The sequence below is a fragment of the Neofelis nebulosa genome, chromosome 4 (assembly GCF_028018385.1).
Source record: "Neofelis nebulosa isolate mNeoNeb1 chromosome 4, mNeoNeb1.pri, whole genome shotgun sequence".
Taxonomy (NCBI): domain Eukaryota; kingdom Metazoa; phylum Chordata; class Mammalia; order Carnivora; family Felidae; genus Neofelis; species Neofelis nebulosa.
The window spans coordinates 161893333-161919751 of NC_080785.1; the positions used below are offsets into that span (position 1 = coordinate 161893333).

The following is a 26419-nucleotide window of genomic DNA, read 5'->3' on the forward strand; positions in this document are numbered from 1 at the left end:
GCCCGACCTCCCTAATACCGTCACTGGCGGGGTTAGGATCTCAACATGGGAATTTCGAAGGGACACAAACGTCCAGCTCGTAACCTTGACTGAGTGTGTGCTACGTATCAGGCACTGGAGAAGGGGTAGTGAACAAGAGAGACAGACCCCGGCTTCTTCCGACCTTCGTTCAGTGTGGGGGATGGGCAGAGAAGAGACCAGCGAGAAGAACCTGGAAGAAAGGCAAAGTGGGGCATGGGGCTACACAGTGAGCTCAGACAGAGTAGTCAGGGAACACTCTTTTAAACAGGTGACCCTGGGGCGCCTGGGTGGCTCAGTCGGTTGAGCGTCTGACTTCGGCTCACGTCATGACCTTGTGGTTTGTGGGTTCGAGCCGCATCAGGCTCTGCGTTGACGGCTCGGAGCCTGGAGCCTGCTTCGGATTCTGTTTTCTCTCTCTCTCTCTCTGCCTCTCCCCGGCTCGTGCTGTCTCTCCGTCTCTCAAAGATAAATAAACTTTACAAAAATAATAAAAATAAAAAGGTGACGCTAAGCAGAGCCCAGAATGAAGGGATGGAATCAGTCAGGTATATGGAGGGGAGGGAGCTTTCAGGAAGAAGAAACAGCAAGCGCAAAGGTCCTGAGGTATGACCGTGCTTGGTGTGCTTATGTTCAAGAAAAGCTTTGAACTCCGTGAGCAAGTTGGGGGACAGGCAGAAGGCAATCCAAGGGGAGTTTTTAGGACACGGTGAATACCTAGGTGGCTACTGGATAATCTGTGCTGCCTTCATGGCATCTATCTGGAAAGCATGTAGCACGTTTGAGGGCTGAAGAAAAGGTCACCTTGATTCCCTTCTCCAAGGTGTTATATGCTGAAGCTTAGTTTCCTTAAATGCTTTTGAATGTGACGGAGACAGGTTTTTGTTGTATTTTTTATTGTTTTGTTTTGTTCTTAGGCTAAGGCGCATGGTCTCACTTAACTCGTGTTACCTAACAGTCTCTTGCCTCCTGGCCCCTGTATCCTCTTTCGTAACTAACCCAGCAGCCCCAGGGTGACCTGCTCCACAGAGGTGAACTATGTAGAAGCCATTGCCAAGGAGAATCAGTGGATAAGACCTCAGGTTGAACCAGGCTGCTTGCGCCTGAATTCAGGTCCTGCCACTTGCATGTAAGATGGGAACAAGGGAACAGGAACCGTATCTGTATGAACACAATGGAAATATTAATAAAGAGTTAGAAAACCTAGGGGCGCCTTGGTGGCTCAGTCAGTTGAGTGTCTGGCTCTTGATTTCAGCTCAAGTCGTGATCTCATGGTTATGAGTTCAAGCCCTACGTCAGGCTCAGTGCTGACAGCACAGAGCCTGCTTGGGATTCTCTCTCTCCCTCTTTCTCTGCTCCTCCCCCTCGCTCTCGTGTGTACTCTCTCTCAAAATGAATAAATACACCTTTTTTTAAGGAGTTAGAAAACCTAAAAGCAAAGAAAAAAAAAAAACAACTCAAATGCAGATTTGAGCAGCCAGACGAAAGAATCAGCACAAACGAAGATAGGGACGATAGTATTTATTGAGTCTGAGGAACAGAAAGAAAAAAGAATGAGGAAAAGTAAACAGAGCCTTGGGGACTTGTGGGAAACCATCACGCAGACCAACATACTCCTCATGGGAGTTCCAGAAGGAAAAGAATGAGACAAAGGGGCAGACGCGGTGCTTGAAATGATGGTTGCAGGCTTCCCAAATTTGGCGGAACGAACGTGAAGCGCAATGAACTCCGACACAGCGAACTCAAAGAGACCCACACCAGGACGGGTTCTTACCAAACTGCTGACAGCCAGCGGCGATGCGAATCTTGAAAGGGGCAAGAGGGAAGCAACTCATCACACGAAGGGTCCTCCAGATCGCGAGCAGATTTCTCATCAGAAACTTGGGAGGCCAGAGAGTGGCCTGATATGTTCTAAGTACAAAACAAAGAGAAGCGTCAGTCACATAGCCTACATCTGGCAAAACTGTCCTTCGAAAGCGAGAGAGAGGGGCGCCTGGGGGGCTCAGTCGGTTGAGCGTCTGACTTCAGCTCAGGTCATGATCTCGTGGCTCGTGAGTTCAAGCCCCATGTCAGGCTCTGTGCTGACAGCTCGGAGCCTGCTTGGGATTCTCTCTCCCTCCCTCTCTGCACCTGCCCCGCTCAGGCTCTTTCTTTCTCTCTCAAAAATAAATAAACGTTAAAAAATAAAAAGAATGCGTGAAAATCAAAAGAAAAAGAAAGAAAGAAAGAAAAGACACTCAAGGGGCGCCTGGGTGGCTCAGTCGGGTAAGCATCCGACTTCAGCTCAGGTCATGATCTCACGGTTTGTGGGTTCGAGCCCTGCGTCTGGCTCTGTGCTGACAGCTCCGAGCCTGGAGCCTGCTTTGGGTTCAGTGTCCCCGCAACCCCCCTCCCCCCCCCCTCCTCTTGTGTTCTCTCTCTCTCAAAAATAATCAAGAAATATTTTTTAATAATCAATAAATAAACATTTAATAAACACACCCTTTAGAATCGATCAGGCACTCTGTTCCCTACAGAGCCTTAATCACACGGGGTGAAGACAGGGCATCGCTCTGGTGGCCGGTCCCACCTGCATCTGAACTCACCGGGGAGCCCTGTGCACATGTGACAAAAGAGCTCTGTGGGCAGCTGGCCACAGCCCTCGCCTCACTGTGGTCCCCTCGCCTCCAGTGGGTCCCTCAGACCAAAGAGAAACCACTGGGCTCCCACGCCATCCCCTCCTCTCCTCAGACCCTGCTTTCTTGTGAAACCAGACACAAGTATCCTTGGGCACAGGGACGGTGGCGTCGCGCTCGGGGGAATCGGGGCCCGGGGCGCTTTCTCTCCCTGCTTCCGCTACGGCCGGGCTCATGTCTACAGACGGCAGGTCCGGCTGGCCCTTCCGTTCGTTAACTTCTCCGCGCGGGATTCTGGACGAAGCCCACGACTGACTCCGGCCGACTTCCAGATCAGCCCTAGCTCGAGGCAAAGAGGAGATCAACTCTAGTGCAGGGAACGGTGGAGGGGGACGCACGGAAACGGTTGGCCCGGACCTGGTGGAGGAGAAAAGGGGGGGGGGGGGGGGGGAGGGGGGTCTGGCTCCCTCTGGTGGCCAGCACGCGCCACACACTCAGCCCCTGCGCCGCTCCCTTGCCGGCCGCCCCCACCCGCCAGGTCACCGGGGAAGTCACCAGCATGTCCTTCAGTAGGTGCGTAAATAAAGCTGTCCCATAAATAATGGGATCTATAGCTATGTATAGAATCTGTAGAGACAGTGAAAAGAGCCGGGGTTGCAGGGGAGGGACGGGTCTGATCTTCAAGGCGGTGAAACTATCTTCTGCACGTGCTGGAGTGGATCCAGGACATTATGCCTTTGGCAAAACCCACAGAACGTACGACACTAAGAGGGAACCCTAATGTAAACCGTGGGCTTCAGTTAATAATGTATCAAGGGGCGCCTGGGGGCCTCAGTCGGTGGAGCATCTGACTTGGGCTCACGTCATGATGTGGTTCATGAGTTCGAGCCCCCCATTGGGCTCCCTGCTGTCAGCACAGAACCCGCTTTAGGTCCTCAGCCCCCTTCTATCTCTGCCCCTCCCCCAACTTGTGCTCTCTCTCTGTGTCGCTCTGAAAATACATAAACTTAAAAAGGGGGGGGGGGCACCTGGGTCGCTCAATTGGTTAAGTGTCTGACTTCATGGGGCGCCTGGGTGGCTCAGTCAGCTAAGCGGCCGACTTCGGCTAGCGGTTTGTGAGTTCGAGCCCCATGTCGGGCTCTGTGCTGACGGCTCAGAGCCTGGAGCCTGCTTCGGATTCTGTGTCTCCCTCTCTCTCAGCCCCTTCCCTGCTCACTCGCTCTCTTCCTCAAAAATAAATAAACATTAAAAACAATAACATTCTGGGGCGCCTGGGTGGCTCAGTCGGTTAAGCGTCCGACTTCCGCTCAGGTTATGATCTCACGGTCCGCGAGTTCGAGTCCCGCGTCGGGCTCTGTGCTGACAGCTCAGAGCCTGGAGCCTGCTTCGGATTCTGTGTCTCCCTCTCTCTCTGACCCTCCCCTGTTCATGCTGTGTCTCTCTCTGTCTCAAAAATAAACGTTAAAAATAAAAAATTAAAAAAAAATTAAAATAACATTCTGACTACTCTAAATTCCTCCCACACAGTATTTGCCCTTTTGTGATGGGCGTATTTCACTCTGCGCGACGTCCTCAAGGTTCGTCCGTTTTGTAGCAGGTGTCAGAGGTTCCTTCCTTTGCACGGCTGAATAATAAATATTCCATTGTATGGATAGACCACAGTTTATCCATTTCTCTGCAGATGGATATTGCTTTCGTCTTTATTGTGAACAATGCTGCTGTAAACACAGGTGTACAGATCAGTCTGGGTCCCTGCTTTAAATTCTTTTTAAATTTTATTTTTTAATGTTTATTTATTTTTTGAGGGGGGGGGGAGACAAAGCGCAGGCGGGGGAGGGGCAGAGAAAGGGAGACACAGAATCCGAAGCGGGCTCCAGGCTCCGAGCTGTCAGCACAGAACTCGACGTGGGGCTCGAACTCACAGACTGTGAGATCATAACCTGAGCCGAGGTCGGAAGCTTAACTGACTGAGCCACCCAGGCGCCCCTCCCTGTTTTCAATTCTTTCGGTTGTATACACAGAAGGGGAATTTCTGGGTCCTGTGGTTGTTCTAAACTTTTTTTTTTTTTTCTTTTCATTCTTTTTATTTTTTTTTTTACTTTTTTTTATTTTTTATTTTTTTTTAATTTATTTATTTATTTATTTTTTAATATATGAAATTTACTGTCAAATTGGTTTCCATACAACACCCAGTGCTCATCCCAAAAGGTGCCCTCCTCAATACCCATCACCCACCCTGCCCTCCCTCCCACCCCCCATCCACCCTCAGTTTGTTCTCAGATTTTTAACAGTCTCTTATGCTTTGGCTCTCTCCCACTCTAACCTCTTTTTTTTTTTTTTTTTTCCCTTCCCCTCCCCCATGGGTTTCTGTTACGTTTCTCAGGATCCACATAAGAGTGAAACCATATGGTATCTGTCTTTCTCTGTATGGCTTATTTCACTTAGCATCACACTCTCTGTTCTAAACTTTTTGAGGACCTACCAAATTGTTTCCACAACGGTTCCACTATTTTACGTTCCCAACAACAGCGCAGAGGTTCCAATTTCTCCAGCCCCTTGCTAACACTGGTTATTTTCCAGGCGTTATTATTATTATGGCCACCCTAATGGGCGTGGATCCACCATGCACACATCCTTTAAGCCAGCAGTTCAACTCTGGGGAATTTATCTCCGCCCCTTCTGAAACTTGCTTTCGCTAGTTCAGTGCACACCCTGGACATCCGTCCATGTTGGTGTCTGTGAATCTTGCTCCCTTGTTAATGACTGTGGTGTTGCATGACAAGAATGGACCTGGGGTAAACTGCTGCTTCCACGTGTTCATTTTTACTGGTTTCAGTTTTTAGACGCGGCCACCCTGCAGCAAATATACCCTTTAAGGAGATACTCCAAGAAATACAGTCCTCAAAACCTACTTCCAAAACTCCAGCCTTCACTCCTTGGTTTGCTAAGCACCACTAAAAGGTTGGAGTTTGTGGGCTTTTTGCTCTCAAACTGTGGTTCCGTGAGAGCTCTTGCATAATAATTTGGTCTCTGGAAAGTCTCCTCCAAAATAGTAGAGCTTCGGTGCCTGGACCCATATTTCCCCTCAACACTTCTGCCAAGGGGACATTAAAAAGAAAACCACAGGCCCCAAATGGCATCACTTAGGTTCAGGCCCCAAGTCAGTAAAGCAAGAGTTGATACTTGACCTAACTGCAGTTCAGCCCTCCAGAAATGTCACCTCCGGCCATTGTCTGGTTAGCTCTAGGAAAGTTACTGAAAGACTCCTGCCATTCCTCCTTAGGAGGGTGACTTTGCCTAAAACAATGGGTTCTTTGCTGATATTTTCCTTTCTGCTGCTCCCTCTCTACCTCTAAAAACCTTTTGTTTTCCGGGTGCCTGGGTGGCTCACTTGGCTAAGTGTCTGACTCTTGATTTCGGCTCAGGCCATGATCTCATCGTTCGCGGGTTAGAGCCCCGCGTCGGGCTGTGTGCTGACAGCACGGAGCCTGCTTGGGATCCTCTCCCTCCCTGTCTCTGCCCCTCCCTGGCTTGCATTCTTCCTCTCTCTCTCTCTCTCTCTCTCTCTCTCTCTCTCTCTCTCTCTCTCTCTCTTTCAAAATAAATAAATAAACTTAAAAAACTTCCCTTTTCTGTAAGTCCTTTGGAGCTCTGCTCCACTTGCTAGATGGGAATGCTGCGTGATTCTCGAATCGATTAATAAAGCCAGCTGAAAATTTACTCGGTTGAATTTTGTTATTTAACAGGCATAAAGGTAGTTTCCCGCTTATCTGGACGTCAAACCATGACTCTCCAGCGACCCTGAACTTGGGCAGTGTTGAGGGAGCAGCAGCTGATCTCATTCTGTGAAAAACGTAAGTCGAGCCAGGCACTCAGCTGTCCTTCCCTTAACCCTCCCCCCGGTTTTGTTTGATGTTCTACGTTTCGCTCTGCAGAATTTAAGAGATAACAAGACATATGAAGATGAATACAGCAAACAGCCACATACCCACTTCCTAGCTTTGCCAATAGAGCGAAGGTCTCCAGCATGCACCTCCCCACTTTCCTGCCTTGGACCCCACCAGAGACAGAGACTGTTCTAAGTCTGGTGTTTAACATGTCTTAGCACGCCTTTATGTCATTACAGAGAAGTGGGTTTTGCAGGCTTTTAGATTTTACTGATTTTTTTACTTTTCTTTTTAATGTTTTTTTTTCTTTTTTTTTAAACATCTTGTTCTTTTTTTTTAATTTTTTTTTTAACGTTTATTTATTTTTGAGACAGAGAGAGACAGAACATGAACGGGGGAGGGTCAGAGAGGGAGAGGGAGACACAGAATCCGAAACAGGCTCCAGGCTCTGAGCTGTCAGCACAGAGCCCGACGCGGGGCCTGAACCCATGAACCGCAAGATCATGACCTGAGCCGAAGTTGGACGCTTAACCGACTGAGCCGCCCAGGTGCCCCAATGTTTATTTATTTTTGAGAGAGAGGCAGAGGGTTGAGTGGGGCAGGGGCAGAGAGCGAGGGGGACACGCAGAATCTAAGGCAGGCCCCAGGCTCTGAGCTGTCAGCAGACAGCCTGACTGACTGAGCCACGCAGGCGCCCCACCGGATGTCCAATCTTTGAATGAGTGAACCAACAAAATATGCTAGATCCATACAGCGGAATATTATTCATCCAGAAAAATGAATAAAATCCTACACTTGCTACCACCTAAATGAACCTTGAAGACATTAGGCAAGAAAAGAGGTCAGACGCCAAAAGTCACATCTTGTATGATTCTGTTTATATGAAATATCCAGAATCAGTAAATCCATAGAGACAGAAAGCAGACTGGGGGGGGGGGGGGGCAAGGGCTAGAGGGAGGCAGGGAGTAGAGAGTGACTGCCTAATGGGTACCGAGCCTTATTTTGGGGTGATAAAAATGCTTTAGAAATAGGTCAAGGAGGGGCGCCTGGGTGGCGCAGTCGGTTGAGCGTCCGACTTCGCTCGGGTCACGATCTCACCGTCCGTGAGTTCGAGCCCCGCATCAGGCTCTGTGCTGACAGCTCAGAGCCTGGAGCCTGCTTCTGATTCTGTGTCTCCCTCTCTCTCTGCCCCTCCCCCGTTCATGCTCTGTCTCTCTCTGTCTCAAAAATAAATAAAAATAAAAATGTTAAAAAGAAAAAAAAAAAAAAAAAAAAGAAATAGGTCAAGGTGGTGGTTGATGAGGCTTGGGGTGATAGTGGGGTTCGTGGGGTCAGGAGCCGACGGCGAAGAAAGAATTCTGGAAGATGTCTTTGGCGCAAAAAGGTGATTTTATTAAAACACGGGCACGACGGGCCTGCCTCCACGCAGGTGCAAGGGTGTTGTGTGTGCACGCACACACGCGCGTCAACATGGAGATGGGGTACACTGCTCCCCGCTTCAGCCCCAGCCCGTTTTCCTATCCATGCAGTTAGGGACTTAATTTAAAATCCCTATTTTGTAGGTTCGCCGCCTTCAAAACACACTGCTACAACATTCTAATAAAGGCTCCTTTAAACCCCTTTGTCAAAAAACAAAAACAAACACGGGCACGGGACCGGCGGGCAGGAAGAGCTGCCCCAGGGACCATGAAGAGACACTGGTTACACACTTGGGAGCTGGGGGAGGTGAAGCCAAGGGGGAGTTTCCAGTGGGATTTCCACAGACTAAAGCAGACTCCCGGGGTACTGGAGGCCTAGCGGTCGTCAAGCCAAGGTTGTTTTTCCCTCTGGCAAAGTGTTACTACTAAGTAGGGAGTTCCGGGAGAAACGTTATCTGCCGTTTCCTTCTGCCTCCTTTTCCCACACCACTGGGCCTACAACCATGCGAATGTTCTAAATCCCACTATATGGTACACCTCGAACGGGTCGACTTGATGTTATGGGGGTTTCACCTCCGTCAAAAAAATAAATAAATGGACAGCTTAAAAGCCTGGAGCCTTACCTGTGCCAACTACCCTAGCAATTTTTCCCTTATTCAAAGTGGGTCGAGTAAGAGAGAGGGCCGGGGTGGGGGTGGGGGCTGGAAGGCCTGGGACATCGCTGACAAGGGCAGCGGCTCCAAGGAACCCTCCAGGGCTGCCGAGGGTGTTCGCAGCGCGCTTGGGAGCTTCTGGGTCCAGCCGAGTCCGAGACGGTCCCTGGCGGTGCCTGTTCTGGTCTCAGCTGGCCCAGGGATGGCCATCGTCACAGGTGTTGTCCGTAGCAATGAGCGGCTATTCGAAACAGCTGCCGGGTGGGGAAGAGGCCACAGCAGCCTTGCAGCGGCCCTCAGGGAAATGCTTAAAGGGCAAGCCCAGGACTTGTCATAGGGGAGGGCAGCGAGTTCTCCAGAAGCTCCATCTGGTAGGTCACGGTGACTCGATGGCAATTTACGTGGGATGCTGGAGTCTCATGAGCCCCAGATATGGTGACAAGAACAAAAGTATTGGGGCGCCTGGGTGGCCCAGTCGGTTAAGCGTCAGACTTCGGATCAGGTTCAGTATCTTGTGGTTCGTGAGTTCGCGCCCCATGTCAGGCTCTGTGCTGACAGCTCAGAGCCTGGAGCCTGCCTCGGGTTCTGTGACCCCTGTCTGTCTCTCTCTCCTCCCCTCCCCCACTAACGCTCTTTCTCAAAAATAAACATTTAAATACATTTTTTAAGTTAAAAAATAAAAAAATCCTTAGATGAAAGGCAAAGAGGACACCTCACCCCGGAGGGCCCTGTCGGAGACAGCCAGTCATGGCATGCCTCCCAACACGTGACGCGGGACTAAGCCAAAGTACCCACCGGGAAGGGGCGTGCTAGAACCTCCCGACTAGTGGTTCCAGGCTTGGTCGTTTATTGACATCACCTGGGAAGATTTAAAATTGTGGTTGCGGGCACCTGGGTGGCTCAGTCGGTTAAGCATCCAACTCTTGATTTCAGCTCAGGTCATAATCTTACAGTTTGTGAGTTTGAGCCCCGTGTTGGGCTCTGTGCTGATGGTGCAGAGCCTGCTCTGGAGTCACTCCCTCTCTCTAAATAAATGAACTTAAAGAAAAAAAATCCGTCTATAAATAAATAAATAAATAAATAAATAAATAAATAGATAGAAATTGTGGTTGCCTGGAACCCAGCCGACAGCTACATCTCAAGATGGTTAAACTCATTTTTGCAACAGGTCAAAGGTTGGGGGGTGGGGAGACTTCTCTAGATTAAACAGGAGTTAAAACAACCAAATAGAGGGACACCTGGGTGGCCTAGTTGGTTGAGCATCCGACTTTGGCTCAGGTCATGATCTCACTGCGAGTTCAAGCCCCGAGTGGGGCTCTGTGCTGACTGCTCAGAGCCTGAAGTCAGCTTCAGATTCTGTTTCTCTGCCCCTCCCTTGCTCCTGCTCTCTCGAATATAAATAAATATTAAAAAAAAAAAAAAAAAAGAATATGTGCATTTTGTTTGGTTCTAGATTCAAACAGATCAAAGTTTGAGAACACGTGTTAAGACTATCAGAAAAATGATCACTGGCCTCAGATGATTCCAGAGAATTACTCTAGATTTTGTTTGGTGTGACAATCACGTTGTCACTGTGTAAAAAAGTGCACGCGGAAACTATAGGGGTTTGTTGCTGCGATGTCTGGGATTTGCTTTAAAATACTCAAGCGGGGCGCCTGGGTGGCTCAGTCGGTTGAGCGTCCGACTTCGGCTCAGGTCATGATGTCGTGGTTTGTGAGTTCGAGCCCCGCGTCGGGCTCTGTGCTGTCCTTGCAGAGCCCACGGCAGATCTTCTGTCTCCCTCTCTGTCTGCCCCTTCCCCACTTGTGCTCTCTCCCTCTCAAAACTAAAAATAAACATTACTCAGCTACTCTGTCAAAGGAAACCTTAAGAAGGGACACCTGATGCAAACGTGGCTCACAGTCTTCACCGTTGAGTTGGGTGACGAGTACGTGTGGAGGTTCAGACATAGTTGTGTGTTTGGAATTTTTCAGACAAAAGAGCTTTAGAGCTTTGTTGGCCGTTCCCAAGCCTTAACGTCCTATTGGCTCTCTCCTCTTTCAGGTGTCTCCCAAATAGGTACCTCTGCCGTAACCAAATTCGGACGAGGGTGATTGGCTGAGAGCTCTTAAAAAGTCACGTGCTTCCACCTGTGGCTGTGAGCACGGACCTAAGAAGAGCTTGTGGCCTCAGGGAGGAGCGAGTCTGGAAAGCACGCTCTGGTGATCCCTGCCGAGCTTGCTGTGAGGTCTGGACTCCAGCCGAGTGAGGCCCCTCGGTCGCAGAGTTTAAGGAGGCGTTGCCTCCCAGGGGCCGCCCCTGCGCTGTTGCCCCCGGGGAGGGAGCTCCTTAAAGCCTCTGCCCTAGGCACCCCGCTTGCCTTCCGCTACCCCAGGTCCTACTGCGTTGGATGCCTCAATACAACTTCCAGAACACCAGGGGACTGGAAGGGCTCCCAAGGCAAACCAGGCGACCCTGCCAGTCTGTCCGTCCGTGCACTCCAGGAAGTCTCAAGGGGGAGCATCAGGCCTCCTGCTAACAAGGTAGGTGCAGGGTCGAGGGATGGGTGTGGCCCCTCCCTGCAGCCCTGACCTTGGCCACCATCTACCAACGTCTCTAAAGACCAGTGTGTGCTCTAAAGGAGGGATGTGTGCCCACCGTCACTACCTCCTTGGCTGCTTCTCAGAACAAAAGCTAGTGGGGGGCTAGCCGTTCCCACTGGGGAGGAGCCAGCCAGCTTCTCTGAGCCCCGTCTCCGGTGCCCTCTGCTGGTCTCTCTGATTACAACAGCCTGCTTCGAGCGCCTGGAGCCAACCCCGGACTGGCTGGGAAGGCCGAAATCATTAAAGCTTCTTAAGAATAAATTTGTGGGGCACCTGGGTGGCTCAATGGGCTAAGTGGCCAGCTTCGGTTCAGGTCATGACCTCACAGTTTGTGAGTTTGAGCCCCGCGTCAGGCTCTGTGCTGATGGCTCAGAGCCTGGAGCTTGCTTGGGATTCGGTCTCCGTCTCTCTCTCTCTCTCTCTCTCTCTCCCTCCCTCTTTCTCTCTCTCTGCCCCCACCCCCCAGCTTGTGCGCGCGCTCTCTCTCTCTCTCCAAAATAAACATTTAAAAAAATAAATTTTAAGAAAAAGCAAGAACTGGCCTCAAGAAAATAAGCCTATTGTATCCAGGTGTCTTTGGGCCCTGGGGGACAAGTCCCAGGCCCTGTCCATCCTCTGTTTACTGAGCCCTCCCCGTGGGCAGCCCTGGGCGGGCTCCATCCCTGCAGGCTGGGCTGTCTGCAAGGCTCGGGGGCAGCAGCCCTTCCAGGTAACAGGTAATTGTGGGGCACAGATTGAGAGCCATGCTCTCACCCATGAGATCCGCGGACACAACATGCAATGCAGATGCGTGCCGGGTACCAAGTGCTTTCTGGTGGCTTTTGATTTTTTTCTAACAACCCTGGGCAGAGTCCTTTCCCATTTACGGATAAGGAGCTCCACCTGTCCTAGGTCAGTCACAAATCTAGTAAGTGTGGAAGGTGAGATTCAAATCCTGCTTTTAAAAATATATATTAAAAAAAGTGGTTTTGGGTTTTTTTTAATTTTCTTTTAGAGAGTGAGAGGGAGCATAAGCTAAGCAGAGGGGCAGAGGGAGAGAAAGGGAGAATCTTTAAAAAAATTTTTTTTTTTTTACATTTATTTATTTTTGAGAGCGCACAAGTGGGGAGGGACAGAGAGAGAAGGAGACAGAATCCGAAGCAGGCTCCAGGCTCTGAGCTGTCAGCACAGAGCTCTATGCAGGACCTGTGAGATCATGACCTGAGCTGAAGTTGGATGCTTAACCGACTGAGCCACCCAGGCGCCCCCAAAATATGCCATATTATTAACCATGGTCACTATACAATATATTATATGCCCATGACTTATTTTACGACTTGAAGTTTCTTTTTTTTTTTTATTTTTTTTAAATTTTTTTTTTTTTAATGTTTATTATTTTTGAGAGAGAGAGAGAGAGACAGAGACCAAGCAGGGAAGGGGCAGAGAGAGAAGGAGGCACAGAATCAGAGGCAGGCTCCAGGCTCTGAGCTATCAGCACAGAGCCCGACGCGGGGCTCGAACTCACAGACCGCGAGATCATGACCTGAGCCGTAGTCGGCCACTCAACCGACTGAGCCACCCAGGTGCCCCACGACTTGAAGTTTCTACCTTTTGACCCCTTTACTCATTTTGCCTCCATTCTCTGGCAATCACCAGTCTCTTCTCTGTATCCGTGAGCCCAGTTTTATTTTTTCTTCTGTCTTTTTGTTTTTTAGATTCCACACATAAGTGAGTCCCCGTGGCATTTGTCTTTGGCTCACTTTATTTGGCATAACGTTTTCAAGGTCCATCCATGTTGCAAATGGCAAGGTTTCCTACTTTTTATGGCTCAGTAATATTCTATCATACATCCATCACATCGTCCTTATCCGATCATTCACTGATGTTTCCATATATTGGCTATCGTAAATAATGCTGTGAACATAGGGGAACATCGATCTCTTTGAGTTAGTTTTTTTTTTTAACATTTAATATTTATTTATGAGAGAGAAAGAGTGTGAGCAGGGGAAGGGCAGAGAGAGAGGGAGACAGAATCCGAAGCAGGCTCCAGGCTCCGAGCTGTCAGCACAGAGCCCGACATGGGGCTCGAACTCACGAACTGGGAGATCATGACCTGAGCCGAAGTCGGACGCTTAACCTACTGTGCCACTCAGGTGCTTCCCCGCCCCCCTTTTCTTAATAAATGTTTATTTTTGAGAGTGCCGTGCAGAAGCTTTTTAGTTTGCCTTGGTTCCACTTTTGTTTTTGTTGCCTGCACTCTTGGTGCCAAATCCAAAAAATCGTCACCAAGACCGATGTCAAGGAGCTTCCTGCGTATGTTTTCTTGTTTTATGGTTTCAGGTCTCCTGTTTAATCCATTTTGAATTACTTTTGGTATGTGGTATAAGACTGTGGCCCTGTTTCGTGTTTTTTGAATGTGGTTGTCTGGTTTTCCCAACACCATTTATTGAAGAGACTGCTCTCTACCCACTGTGTGTTCTTGGCTCCTTTGTTATAAATCAATTGACCATATATTTGTAGGTTTATTTCTGGGCTCTCTGGTTCCATTGAGCTGTGTCTGTATGATACTGATACCATGCTGTTTTGAATACTATACCTTGGCAACATACTTGATCAGGAAGCATGACGCCTCCAGCTTTGTTCCTCCCTGAGATTACTTTGGCTATTTGGGGTTCCCTATAAATTTTAAGATTTTTCTTTTTTTTTTTTTTCCCCTGTGAAATGCCATTGGAGTTTTGGTAGGGTTGCAGATTGTTTTGGGGAATATGGATTTTTTTTTTTAATGTTTATTTCTTTAGAAAGAGAATCAGTGGGAGAGGGGGACAGAGGATCCCAAGCAGGCTCTGCATTGACCGCAGCGAGCCCGATGTGGGGCTCAAACTCACAAACCTGAGCCGAAGTCAGACGCTCAACCAACTGAGCCACCCAGGTGCCCGGGAATATGCACATTTTAACAATGTTCTTCCCATCCATGAGCACCGTATATCTTTACATTTATCTGTGTCTTCAGGTTTTTCATAAATGTCTTTTCACTTCCTTGGTTAAGGAAGGTCTTTCACTTTTTTGGTTAAATTTATTCCCAGGTGTTGTTTTTGATGCACTTGTAAATTAGATTGTTTTCTTAATTTGTTCATTATTAGTGTGTGGAAATACAACAGACTTTTTGCATTTTGTATCTTTCAACATTAGTGAATTCATTTATTCTATCCGTTTTTTCATGGGGTCTTTAGAGATTTCTGTAAATAATACATTATCTGCAAATAGTATCAGTTTTACTCCCTTTACAATTTGTTCGCCTTTTTTCTTAGGTAACTGTTCTAGCCCCGGTCAGTTACAAAACCAGTATGAAAGCTGAGACTTAATTGAAATAAAAAATAGGGTTTTAATCTTTTTTAATTTTTTGCGCGAGAGACCGAGCACAAGCAGGGAAGGGGCAGAGAGAGGGAGACACAGAATCTGAAACAGGCTCCAGGCTCTGAGCTGTCAGCACAGAGCCCGACGCGGGGCTCGAACTCACGGACTGTGAGATCATGACCTGAGCCGAAGTCGGACGCTCAACCGACTGAGCCACCCAGGCGCCCCAGAAGTGGCATTTAATAACCACCTCAAGCAATAAAGCTGTGCAGTTCTCTTCCAGAACTTCTGATCACACTAAGGAACACATCTCACTTGGATGCCAGTGTGTCTTAGAACGTTCCTGAAGTTGGCCATAAGTATCTCTTTAACGAAGACATCAGGATTTAGGCCCAGAAATTTCTGCAGGTAACCATATAGGATTATAATTTAGTATCCTTTGTCTTTTGTCCTTATTGCATTTTTTTTATATTCACTTAAAATTTATTCCGTATGCAGAATTTCTATTCGTGTATTTGTTTTATCTATGGCTAGTGATAGCAACATTTAATAATTTCTAGCAGGATGCTGTTAGGATCAAAAAATAGCATCCCGAGTTCAAGGATTAAGGCTCAGGGTTGGGAGTTGCAGTTTGAATCTTGGTTCTGCCACAGTCTTGGAAAAAAATCCACTTTTTAAAATTTTTTTAACGTCTTTATTTTTGAGAGAAAGTGTGAGCACGATAGGGGCAGAGAGAGAGGGAGACACAATCTGAAGCAGGCGCCAGGCTTTGAGCTGGCAGCACAGAGCCTGACACAGGGCCAGAACCCATGAACCATGAGATCACGACCTGCGTCGGACATCTATTTTTTTCTGCCCCAGAAAAAAATGAACTTTTTGAACCTCACTTTTTCTGCTGTAAAGTGAAGATGCTGACGTACAAGATGCTCCACTGTCCCAAAAATAAGGATGTAAAAATTACTGTGTGTCCAGCACCCGGAGCATGGAAGGTCTAGAAGTACCAAAACTAAATGGCCAAACACAGTAACACAAACATCCCAACGAAGATAGTTGTTTCATCTCACGGTTTTATCAAGCAGCCACAAACCATGCGGGTGACAGAGGTAGTCTCATTCCTGTCTGTAAAGGAGGGTTATCCTGACCTTTGTACACTAACACATCCCATTCCACAGGATTCTGGGTTTTCAGGGTCTCTGAAATATAAACAGAATCTATGATTCCATAGATAATTCCAAATTAAATGTTTTCCCCTTCTGCGTCATTTTGACATCACTGTCCTAGGGGGTAAAAAGTTTGGTGTTTGTTTTTGCAAAATGCTGTCCTGTGAAGTCTGCAGTCCTCCCCCTGCAGTCTCCGGGTTTGGTGTGGCTTCCGGTCAAATATTACCATTTGGGGTACCCAAATAGTAATAGGCGCCCTCGGGCGAGGGGCTGTGAGACTCCACGAAAAGTTCACTTACACAAAGGACTCGTGACGAACGCTCGCAGTGATCAACTCCGCCGTCTTACCGCTGGGCCCTCCCCACCTCCCTGACCCAGAGGGCTCCGCAACCGCTTCAGCTAACAAGGAACAAGGGGAGGGGGAGAGGGAGAGCGGCCTTCTAGAAAGGTGGCGAAAACGCAGGGAGGGCGCGCTCTGCACAGCGTTTGCTTCCCCCCGCTCGCCGCGGCCGTGCGCTCCGGGCCACACAAGCCGCCGGGGCTCGGAGCCCGGACCCGACCCAGGCCCGGGGTTTCATCTGGGCCCCTCGGGCCGCACCAGGGAGTCGGCCTGGCTGAGGGCGAGTCGGTCCTTCTTCTCCTTCTGCAAGACCTGCTCCTCCCACAGCGCCTGGTCCACCTGGTCGTCGGTGAGCACCACGGGCTCGTACTTCTCGTCGAAGAGCCGCTCGTTGGTCTCGGAGCGCAGCTGATGGGGCCCGACGACGCGCAGGTGGGCCGGCAGGTGGAGGAACTCGTCGTCGTTAACGTCGCAGTCGCGCATGCGGGCGGCCAGCACCCACCAGCGGCCCACGAAGCCCACGTCCAGGATCCGGTCCGGGAAGTCGGCCCAGCGGGGCTGCAGGTAGCGGCAGCGGGCCTGGTAGAGGCTGGCCTGGGCGTCGACGGGCGCCTCGTACACGAGCGAGCACAGGCCCAGGCTCACGTGGCGGAGGCGGCCGCGGCCCCGAAGCCAGAGCAGCCGCTGCACGTGGCCCTCGGAGACGCGGTTGCGGGTGGCCGGGGCCAGCAGCAAGAGGGTCCCCGACGCGTCGAGCAGCGCCTCCTCGAAGGCCGCCTCGCCGGGCGCCAGCGCGCAGCAGGCCGCCGCGCCGCCCAGCAGCCCCACGTACGCGGCCGCCCGCCCGGGCCGGGCCCGCGCCGCCGCCGCCGCGTCCCCGCAGGCCTCCGCGTAGTCTCGGAGCAGTACGCGGGCCCAGGAGCCTGGGGGGAGGGAAGCGGGACAGACGCGGTGACGGCGGGCCGCTGCGGCCACCCACCCCGCCGCCTCCCGCCGCTACTCACCCAACCGCGCCCACACGCCGGGCTTCGCGGCCGCTGGGCCCCCAGGGTCTTCACGGTTTCGGGACCAAAATCTTTTCAGAGCGGCCGCCGCCATCCTCTTCCGGCTTGGCGTCCCTGTTCCGACGAGAAACGCCGGGAATGAGAAGGAAAAGGCCCGGGGGGGTCTCTCCTGCGGAAGCGCCAAGCGCGCCGGAAGTGGCTTCCCATCGGAAGAGGATAGAAAACGGACCCGGTGCCGGATGTTGCTGTCTGGTCTGAGCGGGGTCGGCTGTGGCGGGTAGGCGGGCCGCGCAGGCGCAGAGAGTCTGGGCCACGCCGCCCGAGGGAGCCTCAGGTGAGGGGGGCGGGGTGCACCTGTGGGGCGGGGGCGGCGAGTTCAACCCCCACCCCCCCCCCACCCCCCCGCGGCTCGGTGCCCTTAGCTGCCAGGCTGGGCTCGGTGCTGAGGGATAGACATCGGTGGGGTGGGGGAGGGCACCGCATTAATTGGGTTGGGGGCGGGCGTCATTGGCTTCTGTCCTCAGAGCGGGATGCGGTGACGCCCCTGGGTGACCATGGCAGCGGCCGACGAGCTGGCCTTTCACGGTAAGTGCGGCCGCGACCTGGCCCGAGCTCCTACTCCCTCCGCCGGCCGGAACCTCCCACCCAGGATCTGATTGCCGTGTAAGCTGAATCCCCAGTCAGCTGTGAACCCTGACCCCGAACTGACACCCATTCCTGACTCGAACCCCGCTCCAACCCTGAACTCAGATCTCAAAGCAAAGCTTCTCTCCCAGACCTGACCCCATCCCAGCACCAGGCTTAAGTTGTAGGCGTGCGAGACCACACCTTCTAACTCCCGCCAAATTCAGGAGGCTGGGACCTTAGTTGGAGGGAAGGGTTAGGTGGCCCCGGTTGGGAGTCTTGGCCCCCAGATGAGCAATGGGCCAAACCAGGCTGTCCTGACGCCTAAAACCTGCCTGTGGCTCGTATTCCTTCTCGACAGAGTTCGAGGAAGCCTCTAATCTGCTGGCCGAGACCCCAGATGCGGTCACTACCAGCGGAAGTGGTCAGCTGACCCCACAGGGGCACGTGGCTGTGGCTGTGGACTCAGGTGGTAGCTATGGAGCCGAGGAAGAGGTCGAAGAGAGCGACAAGACAGCGGTGAGTCACAAAAGTGCCCGTGCCCTGCCTCTGCCGTCCAGCCCCGCCCCCACCCTCTGCCCAGGCTGTAAGGGCAGCCACTGAAAGCCTGTGCCGCGCAGCTCCTTCAGGAGAAGCAGCAGCCTGGATTCTGGACCTTTGGCTACTATCAGAGTTTCTTTGACGTGGACACATGCCAGGTCAGGCCCTGGAAGCTGGCGGGATGGGGCTTGGAGTCATAATGGGGTCCAGTCACTGTTCACTGAGCCCTCCCTGTGCAGCCGAGCGCTGGTAATGCCCGGGTGGGAGGTCACGGGTCCCCCCCCCCCAGGCTGGTAGATGAAACTGTGGTGCGGTGTAAGGATTATGGGGTGATTGGGGCTCCTGTGAACACACGCTCTGACGGGCTAGAGTAGGGCCCCTTGGAGGAAGTGAGGAATGGGCTTAAGACCTCGAGGAGAAGGAAGAGTGAACTGGGTAGAGTGATGGGAAGCCTATGTCCTAGGCACAGGGAGCGGCAGATACAGAGGACCCAAGGTGAGGGAAGGCACGAACTGCCACAGGAGCTGTCACTTGATCTGGCTGGAGAGGGTGAGATGGGGACAGGCAGGCAGAAGCCAGATCACAAAGGGCTCGTGTGCTGTGCTGAATTCGGGTCTTATCCTGGGGGTGCTGGGAAGTCGAGGAAAGGTTTAGAGCAGGAGAGGAATGGGTGGAATCAGCAGACCTGGTGCAAGGAAGATGGGTCAGAGGTGCCAGGGAGGGAGATGATAAGTCTGGGGTGCAGGGCAGGTCACAGAGTGGAGAGAGATGTAGGCAGGAGGAGGCCAAGAACTTGAGTGTCCCCGGGCTGGGAGGGGAGGCAGTGAGACAGGCAGTTGAGGGCAGCCAAGCTGAGAGGAGGGAGCAGCGGAGAGAAGGACGGCAGGCCCGGAAGGGTCCTTCAGAGTGGCAGCCCGCAGCGGGTATGGAGGCTGGCCAGGGGAAGGGGCTCCAGCCCATCCAACCCCGGGGGAACGTCTGAGCCCTTTCAGGCAGAGGGATGGGGAGTCGGCAAGGAAGAAGCCTCTAAGGGCTGGGCAGGAGCTTGGGGGGGGGGGGGTAAGGGCCCCATGCAGGCTTCCATTCTGCACCTCACCTTGTCCCTAGGTCCTGGACCGAATCAAAGGCTCGCTGCTGCCCCGGCCCGGCCACAACTTTGTACGGCACCGTCTACGGAATCGGCCGGACCTGTACGGTGAGTGGTGGTGTGCATTCAGCTTGATCGTTCCTTCAGCGTGGGTGGACTGAGTACCAGTCTCTGGAACGCAGCTGAGGGGAAGGCAGAGGTGCTCCCGGAGAGCGGGAAACACACATTCCGTGTGGGGAGACAGACCTGCAAAGGCTCCCCGGGGCGGTGGGGCTCGGAAGAACAGTGGATGCTTTAGAGCACGAACGTTGCTGTCTTGCGTGGGTTGGTCAGGGAAGGAAGGCCCCTGTAGGAGGAGAGAATGGGCCTTGTTCGGGTTGGGGAGATCTAGGGGAAGAAGATTCCAGAAGGGAGCGTAAGGCCTGTGGTGGGAACATGCCTGAACTGCAGGGCAGTATTGTCCGCGGAGCAGAGTGAGCTGCGCGAGGTCTCGGAGGTGACAGGCTTCAGAGGCCGCAGGGAGAAGGGGTCTCGGTTAAGGGCTCGTAGGCTTCCTCTGGCCGCTGGGGGGGGGGGGGGGGGGGGGGAGGGGGCGGCAAGGGCAGGTGCCAGGAGGCCAGGGAGGTGGTGAGTGCCGTGGCCCAAGTGTGGGATGGTGGGGCCGGGCCCCCGGTGGAGGGCAGTGGTTGGACTGTGGAATGTGTCTCAAAGGTGGAGCCGACTAGATTTGCTGGCGCACGAGATGCGGGGTGGGAGGAGACACGCAACGATGGCGCCTAGATTTTCGCGGAACCACTAGAGGGATGGAACTGTCAGTGACTGGAAGAGCTGGGCAGGTTTGAGGGGAGAGCCCAAGTGTGCCAGGCTGGAGTTGGGAGATGCCTAGATGTGCAGCACGTGGAAATGTTGACGATAAGCCTATAGTTCAGGGCACACACCCGGATTTGAAGCCGGTTGGGGAGTCGTTAGCCTAGAGGTGACATAAGGCCCTGAGGGTGGACAAGATCACGCAAGAGGTGAACACACATGGAGACGAATGGCTAAGGACCGGGCCCCAGCCGGGTCCCTGTCATTAAAGGGATCGGGGGCTACAGAGGTTGAGGAATTGCCAGGGAGGTGACGCGGAAGCCAGGAGCACGGAGTCCTGCCTAGAAAGCACACGTGGAGTGTTTCCAGAAGAAGGGAGAGAGCAGCCACGGCAAAGGCTGCCGGAAGGTCAAGAGGAAGGACCGAGCCAGCACCCGATGCAGCCACCGCAGGTCATCGCTGGTGGCCTGTGGACGTGTCCGGTTGATGGAGTTGGGGGGGCGGGTAGCTCAGAGTTTGGCAAGAAGCTTGGGTCCTAGCACAGTCGACACGGGACAAGTCACCTGTCCCGGAAGAGCTGGGCCCCTCACCGTGCCCTGCCCACAGGCCCCTTCTGGATCTGTGCCACACTGGCTTTCGTCCTGGCCGTCACTGGCAACCTGACGCTGGTGCTGGCCCAGAGGAGGGACCCCTCCATCCACTACAGCCCCCAGTTCCACAAGGGTAAGTGGAAAGGGCAAGGCCTAGCCCCGGGCAGCGCTGGGAGTGCCACGGGGCCCGGAGCTGGGGCGGGGAGGGGGCGGTGGTGACTGCCTGCCCTGCCCCGTGCTCCGCAGTGACCGTGGCCGGCGTCACCATCTACTGCTACGTCTGGCTGGTGCCGCTGGCGCTGTGGGGCTTCCTGCGGTGGCGGAAGCGTGTCCGGGAGCGCGTGGGGCCTTACACCTTCCTGGAGACCGTGTGCGTCTATGGCTACTCCCTCTTCGTCTTCATCCCCACCGTGGTAAGTGTGGCCCGGGGATGGGGGCGGCGGGTGCCGTGGGGACGGCCCGGTAGCCAGCTGCCCGTGTCACCCCCAGGTCCTGTGGCTCATCCCTGTCCCGTGGCTGCAGTGGCTGTTTGGGGCGCTGGCCCTGGCCCTGTCAGCCGCTAGCCTGGTGTTCACCCTCTGGCCTGTTGTCCGAGAGGACACCCGGTTGGTGGCCGCCGTGCTGCTCTCCACGGTCGTGCTGCTCCACGCCCTTCTGGCCACAGGCTGTAAGGTATGGGGGCGGGCGGGCGGGCGGGAGGCCGGGCCTGGGGTCGGGGCGTCACCGGCCCCCACCGGCGCTGACCCTGGGGGGGCTTCGGTTCAGTTTTACTTCTTCCAGCCGCTGCCCCTGGAGCCCCTGGCGCCTCCACCCCAGGCCACGTCTCTGCCCCTAAACCTGCTGCCGCCGCCCACCCCAAGGTCCCAGGTGACCTAGGAGGGCCCGAGCCGCAGGTAAGGACCAGTTTCCGGCCGTGACTGAGGGGTCTTCCCGCCCCTCCTCCTCGACGGAGGCCTCACCGGGCTGGCTGCTCTTAGGAGTCTCTCTCTTTCAGGCTCCACACGAGGGGACGCCTCCACCTGCCCTGCCCCTCACACGAGGACTGAAGGCCCCCTTGACACCTCGAGGTCGCTCTGCTACTTTCCAGACTTTTCTTACAAAGCAAACACTTTTATTTTCTATGCAAAGGTGATTCAGAGAATTTATATAAAGGTGGGAAAGGGGCAGCCAAGCAGGGAGCTTCCAGTGTGGCCGTCGCCCCACGGGCTGCCTGCTAGGCCTCTGCTTTCCCTGGGGGGACGGTCGGGAGAGCAAAGGGGGCCACCCCCACCTCAGCTGTGCCTGCCCTTCCCGGGGCGCCCGGTCAGCAGGTCCTGGGGCCTCCTCACCTGAGCTCCACCACGGCCAAGTTTGGAGGGGTTAGAAACGGGGCAGGGGAGCAGAAGTAGAAGAAAATGGCCTGTGCTGAAACATACATTTCCTCGTTTATTTTTTTTGTTTTTTGGGGGGTGGGGGGTGGGGGGGGTGGGGAGAGGTCCCTGCAAGGCCCCTTCCCAGGCTAGGGAGGGACCACAATGCCATCATAGTAAGAGGGACTGGAGCGTCTACAAATGTGGGGGGAAACACACAGGCCTAATGTGAGCTACAAGGGAAAAGGACGCCTTCCACGGCCGAGCCTCGAGGTGTCTCAGGTCTGCCCCGAGCGGCTGACGGTGGCCCTTTCCTCCAGGCCTGGGGCCCACGGGGCCACCTGCTCTAGCTCTCGGCAGGGGTGGGGGAGGGGACCTGCAGGGGCTCGGGGACAGGACAGCAGCAAGAGGCAGGGGCCGAGGACGGAGGGCCTTCCCGACAGCCGGGGTGGGTTGTACATTCAAGTGTGAGGTGAACCCTTTGGTGGGAGGGGGCCTCGGGTCTCCAGAGGCCTGGCCCCACCCCTGTCCCGAAGACTCGGCAGGGCTGCCCCTCACCACTGAGCCTCTGAGTGGGGGAGAGGGGCTGCTGGCTCGGCCCGGCCGGCCTGGTTTCTCAGAGGGTCTGTGGATTGACACTGGTTCTTCTCGTAAAAAAATAAAATTAAAAAAAGCAGCATGTCACGCCCATTGTGACCAAGGCCTGGTAGTAGAAGGGGAGGCCCCGCCCAGTCAGGACCGCCTTCCCCCTGGAGACAGGCAGAGGGGGGGCCGGCGCCGAGGGACCCGTTGGGGGGTGGGGGGTGCGCAGCTGCTCCCCCGACCTCCCCGCCAGGCCTGCAGCTGTCAGGCCCGGACACGCCTGTTACGGAGGATGTCAAACCCAGGTCAGGGTGGAGGGCAGGAGGGGGAAACGCGGGGCTCCCACGACATGATCTCGTGTAAAATACGGCAGCGACACACGCTTGGGGCCAAGATGTGGGTGGGCGGTGGAGTGGGGGCGGCGGCGGCGATGTCGTGTAAAAAAGTGTCCGAGTTCCCATAGCAAAGAGGGCTGTGACCGGGTGTTTGGGCTTCTCCGGTACAGGGGTGAAAGCCGCCCAGGCAGGGGGGGTGGGTGGGCAGGGTCTTCATTTGGTTTCCTGGTGCTGTCAGTCTGTTCCACGCTGGAGGGGCCTAGCTCCCGTAGTGCATGGTGTTGGTCGGGATGGACATGGGCGAGGCCATCGAGATGGCGGGGCCGCCCATGGTGAACTGGCTGTTGACCGCGTAGTGGGCACTGGAGCCGCCGCCGCCGCTGCCCTGGGCGCCGGAGGACCCTGTGGGGCGGGCGCGGGCACTGAGAGGCCAGCTCCGCCCCCTCGCCCGCCCAGACCCGCAGCAGAGGCAGAGAGAGAGAGAGCAGGCGAGAGGGCAGGCGGGTGGCCCGGGGGTCCGCACACTCACACCCGCGGGACCCCGCTCCCGCCGCCCGCCGTTACCTTGGACAATCCCCGTGCTCATTATGGAGCCCATCCGGGAGTGGGTGTGATTGACAATCCCCGTGTTGGCTGCGCGGCAAGAGGGAGGGAGGAAGGAAGGGAGACGGCGTCACCGCCCCCGGCCCGGCCCACACTCTCGTCACTGGGGTGTGGGCAGGGTGGGCACAGCGGCTGCAGAGCGAGGCAGAGAGGAACGGAACAGAGGGCCTCCGCCAGGAGCCCCAGGAAGAGGAAAAGGTGACGTCGAGACACCGCGGCGCAGAAAGCCCGAGCGCGCAGACGTTCCTGGACGCCGCCCCTCGTTGCCTCCGGACCCCGGGGGACACTCACCTAAAGGAATCAGGTTGTTGTGGCCCACGCTGGAGCCGCCGGCAATAACACTGCTCAGGTCGTAGGCGGTCGGCATCCCTGCGCGCAGAGAGGGAGAGGTCAGGGCCTGGGCGCCAGCGTCTCTGCCCCCGGGGGTCCCCACCGCCGGCCTCTCCCACGCGGGGCTGCTCACCAGCCACGGCCATCCCGCTGCTGAGGTTGTAGGTGCTGCCCGTGTTCCACATGTTCTCCGAGGGGGACGTGTAGTGGGAGCCGGGTGGGGGCGAGGGCGTCGTGCCTGTGTATCTGCAGCAGACAGACCCGGACGCGGGGGTGAGAGGCTGCGGGCCAGGAGGGGCGCCCCGCATTCAGGCCGAGGGCCGATCCTACCTGAAGAAGGGGTTTTTCAGATCCAGGAGGTTACTGGATTTGGAGCCCGTCTGGTCTACCTGGGCCACAATACTGATGTCATAGCTCTGTCTGCAGAGAGGGCAGGGGAGGGACAGCCATGAGCTGGCTGGGTAGAGGAACCCCTGCCTCCCCCAGCCCCAGGTGGCAGCTCACACCTTTTGTTGGCAATAAGCAGACATGTCCCTGAGAGCGTGTCCCCGGCCTTGGCGAACAGTGGTGACTGGAACAGGCACCGGACCTGGTACCAGTGGGTCAGGGGCTCCGTCGGGGCCGTGGACAGCCACACTGTCATTCTGTCAAGCAAGGACAGGCATACGCTTGACCAGGCTGGAGCCACTACCCTGTGCACCTTGAGCTCTATACGGGCACCTCTGATGGGTGCCCCGGGGGCCTGGAGCCGAGACAGGCTGGCTGCCCAGGCGTCCCAGGCACAGGCCTGCGCATGCATCCAGATCCACAGGGGGCCGGCTCACCCTGATGTCTGCGCCGAGAGACAGAGACCAGGTTCCGTGAAGGACAGCCACCGAGTGCAGGGTAGACACTTCCTCCCACAACAGTCTCTGGCTCAAAGGTGAGACCTCACTGCCTTTTGGAGGGGCCGGGGAACCTAGTCCCCTAGGCCTAGTCCTTCCTCCTAGTCCCCAGGCAGCCTTCTGAGGCAGCCAGGCCTGGGGGTCACTGCAGGAAGTCCTGGGGCCGGGACAGCGGGGAGAGCGCGGCCTGCTCCGGTTGTACTCACATGGAGCCGATGAAGGCGACATCGAACCAGAAAGCCAGACCGTGAACTAGCCCGGAATGCAGCATGTGGAATTTGAATGGGATTTCTATCCTGGAAGGCAGAGGGCAATGATTACTGGGGAAGTCAAACAGGCTGCCGACAGAGGGGGGTGGCTGGGGGCAGTGTCCTGGGGCCCCTGCGTGCCCACCGCCCTGGGGCAGGACGCCTGAGGGCGTCTGTGGTGGCCCTAGACTCCAGCAGGAGCCGGGCTCAGGAGGAGGGGCATGGGTGCCGGTACCTGTGCAAATCTCCTTCTTTGGCTTCTAAGAAGTTCACCGTGTACTTGACAGACTTGGCCATCAGGATCCGGATGTCAAACGTATCCTGGGAGAGACCACAGCAGGACTTGGCTTCGGGCACGGAGGGCAGGCGGGAAGGGGAGAGCTGTGCCCCTCTCCCTGTCTGGCCACGGCCTCGAGGCCGTTCCGCTAAGCCCACTTCGCCCTCCCTTCTTAGACGTGTTGGGGGAGGACGAAGCAGTACGCCACCGTGGAGGGCAGCGAGGCGACAGCCCTCAAAATCACCACCTTTCACGGGCATTAAAGACTCATTCTGGGAATTTAACCTACGGATCCACGTGCACGTTTGCAAGCTCACACGCGTAATTAGGTTGTCTAGAGTAGAGACACATTCTGGAAACCATCTCGCTAAACCACCAACGTGCCATCCATAAAAGACTGTATGAGAACTAACGAAAGAACGAAGAAAGAACAGATGGGGAAAGATCTCCGAGATAAACCGCTAGTTAAAAAGCCAAGTTGGAGAACTACGTGCTCACGTCCACACCCAGCTGTGACGAAGGCTTTTCATCAGACTAACACTCTGGGGAAGAACTGTGTGAGCTGAATAAAATACACAGGAAAACTACAGCCTGGTTTGAAAGCACTGAAGAGTCACCAGAGCAGCCACGGCTTTGGGAGCCCACATCCTGGAGAGAAGGGAGATGTGTTTTGGCCTGTGCCTTTCCCTTGGGGCAGGACCTTTTGGCAGCCTCCCTGGACGGGGAAAGCAAAACGGAGGCTCAGGGTCACCAAGGCAGCTAGGATTCAAGAGGTCAAGATACGAAACAAAAGGGAAATGTAGAAACAGGTGGATGTTCTACATGCAGTTTCACTTTGTGGCATTTGCCAACTCCTGAGCTGGGGGGGGCGGGGCTCAGAGACAAAGAAACAAAGCAGAAAGCCACTTATAAGACACTGAAAGAGTAAGAAAAGGCTCAGGTGCATACTGGTGCTGGGAGGGTGGGACGAGGGACCCCCCCCCCCCCCCGGCCATGGGGCACCCACCGTGGTTACATGGAGACCACTGCAGGTGAGGCCCTAAAGCAGCAGTTCTCCCAATGTAGTCTCTTCCAGAGCACTCCCAAGGTCAAAGCTATTTTCATAATACTAAGATGTTTTCTGCCTTTTTCTTGGGTTCACTCACCTGTGATA

The 26419-nt window shown here is 54.5% G+C and overlaps 3 protein-coding genes and 3 long non-coding RNA genes across 13 annotated transcripts in view; 3 read left to right on the top strand and 3 right to left on the bottom strand.

Annotated features, from left to right (window-relative positions):
* Window positions 1–6850, top strand: part of LOC131510632 (uncharacterized) — a 38695-nt gene extending 31845 nt beyond the window's left edge. For 2 of the 5 annotated variants that reach the window (XR_009261123.1, XR_009261122.1), the window contains exons 3-4: window positions 6380–6487; window positions 6569–6847. This is a non-coding gene — a long non-coding RNA (uncharacterized LOC131510632). Of the gene's footprint in view, window positions 1–6379; window positions 6488–6568 lie in introns of all 5 variants that reach the window. The other 3 variants (XR_009261120.1, XR_009261119.1, XR_009261121.1) reach the window with 3 other exon arrangements.
* On the bottom strand, window positions 1525–3066 carry LOC131510635 (uncharacterized). Its single transcript, XR_009261127.1, has 2 exons — window positions 2500–3066; window positions 1525–1929 (listed from the first exon to the last, which is right to left on the bottom strand). It is a non-coding gene; the product is annotated as an uncharacterized LOC131510635 (long non-coding RNA).
* A 599-nt stretch (window positions 6851–7449) lies between the features above and the next one.
* On the top strand, window positions 7450–8547 carry LOC131510634 (uncharacterized). The gene is made up of 2 exons (XR_009261126.1): window positions 7450–7551; window positions 7803–8547. It is a non-coding gene; the product is annotated as an uncharacterized LOC131510634 (long non-coding RNA).
* A 7372-nt stretch (window positions 8548–15919) lies between these two features.
* Window positions 15920–17217, bottom strand: TIMM29 (translocase of inner mitochondrial membrane 29). Its single transcript, XM_058728037.1, has 2 exons — window positions 17011–17217; window positions 15920–16929 (listed from the first exon to the last, which is right to left on the bottom strand). Exons 1-2 carry the CDS (start codon window positions 17102–17104, stop codon window positions 16241–16243), a joined length of 783 nt encoding a protein of 260 aa, XP_058584020.1. The 5' UTR covers window positions 17105–17217; the 3' UTR covers window positions 15920–16240.
* Window positions 17218–17228: 11 nt separating this feature from the next.
* On the top strand, window positions 17229–22691 carry YIPF2 (Yip1 domain family member 2). The gene is made up of 10 exons (XM_058728033.1): window positions 17229–17344; window positions 17535–17595; window positions 17996–18153; window positions 18255–18332; window positions 19282–19369; window positions 20675–20791; window positions 20905–21071; window positions 21148–21330; window positions 21424–21551; window positions 21653–22691. The coding sequence occupies exons 2-9, from the start codon at window positions 17565–17567 to the stop codon at window positions 21532–21534; spliced, it is 933 nt and encodes a 310-aa protein (XP_058584016.1). The 5' UTR covers window positions 17229–17344; window positions 17535–17564; the 3' UTR covers window positions 21535–21551; window positions 21653–22691.
* CARM1 (coactivator associated arginine methyltransferase 1) overlaps window positions 22110–26419 on the bottom strand; it is a 39992-nt gene continuing 35682 nt past the window's right edge. For 2 of the 4 annotated variants that reach the window (XM_058728028.1, XM_058728031.1), the window contains exons 9-16: window positions 25225–25310; window positions 24948–25037; window positions 24364–24501; window positions 24188–24277; window positions 23991–24103; window positions 23819–23896; window positions 23489–23557; window positions 22110–23326 (exon numbers count right to left, since the gene is read on the bottom strand). In XM_058728028.1, the coding sequence (XP_058584011.1) occupies window positions 23184–23326; window positions 23489–23557; window positions 23819–23896; window positions 23991–24103; window positions 24188–24277; window positions 24364–24501; window positions 24948–25037; window positions 25225–25310 (807 nt within the window). In that variant the 3' untranslated portion in view covers window positions 22110–23183. Of the gene's footprint in view, window positions 23558–23818; window positions 23897–23990; window positions 24104–24187; window positions 24278–24363; window positions 24502–24947; window positions 25038–25224; window positions 25311–26419 lie in introns of all 4 variants that reach the window. The other 2 variants (XM_058728027.1, XM_058728029.1) reach the window with 2 other exon arrangements.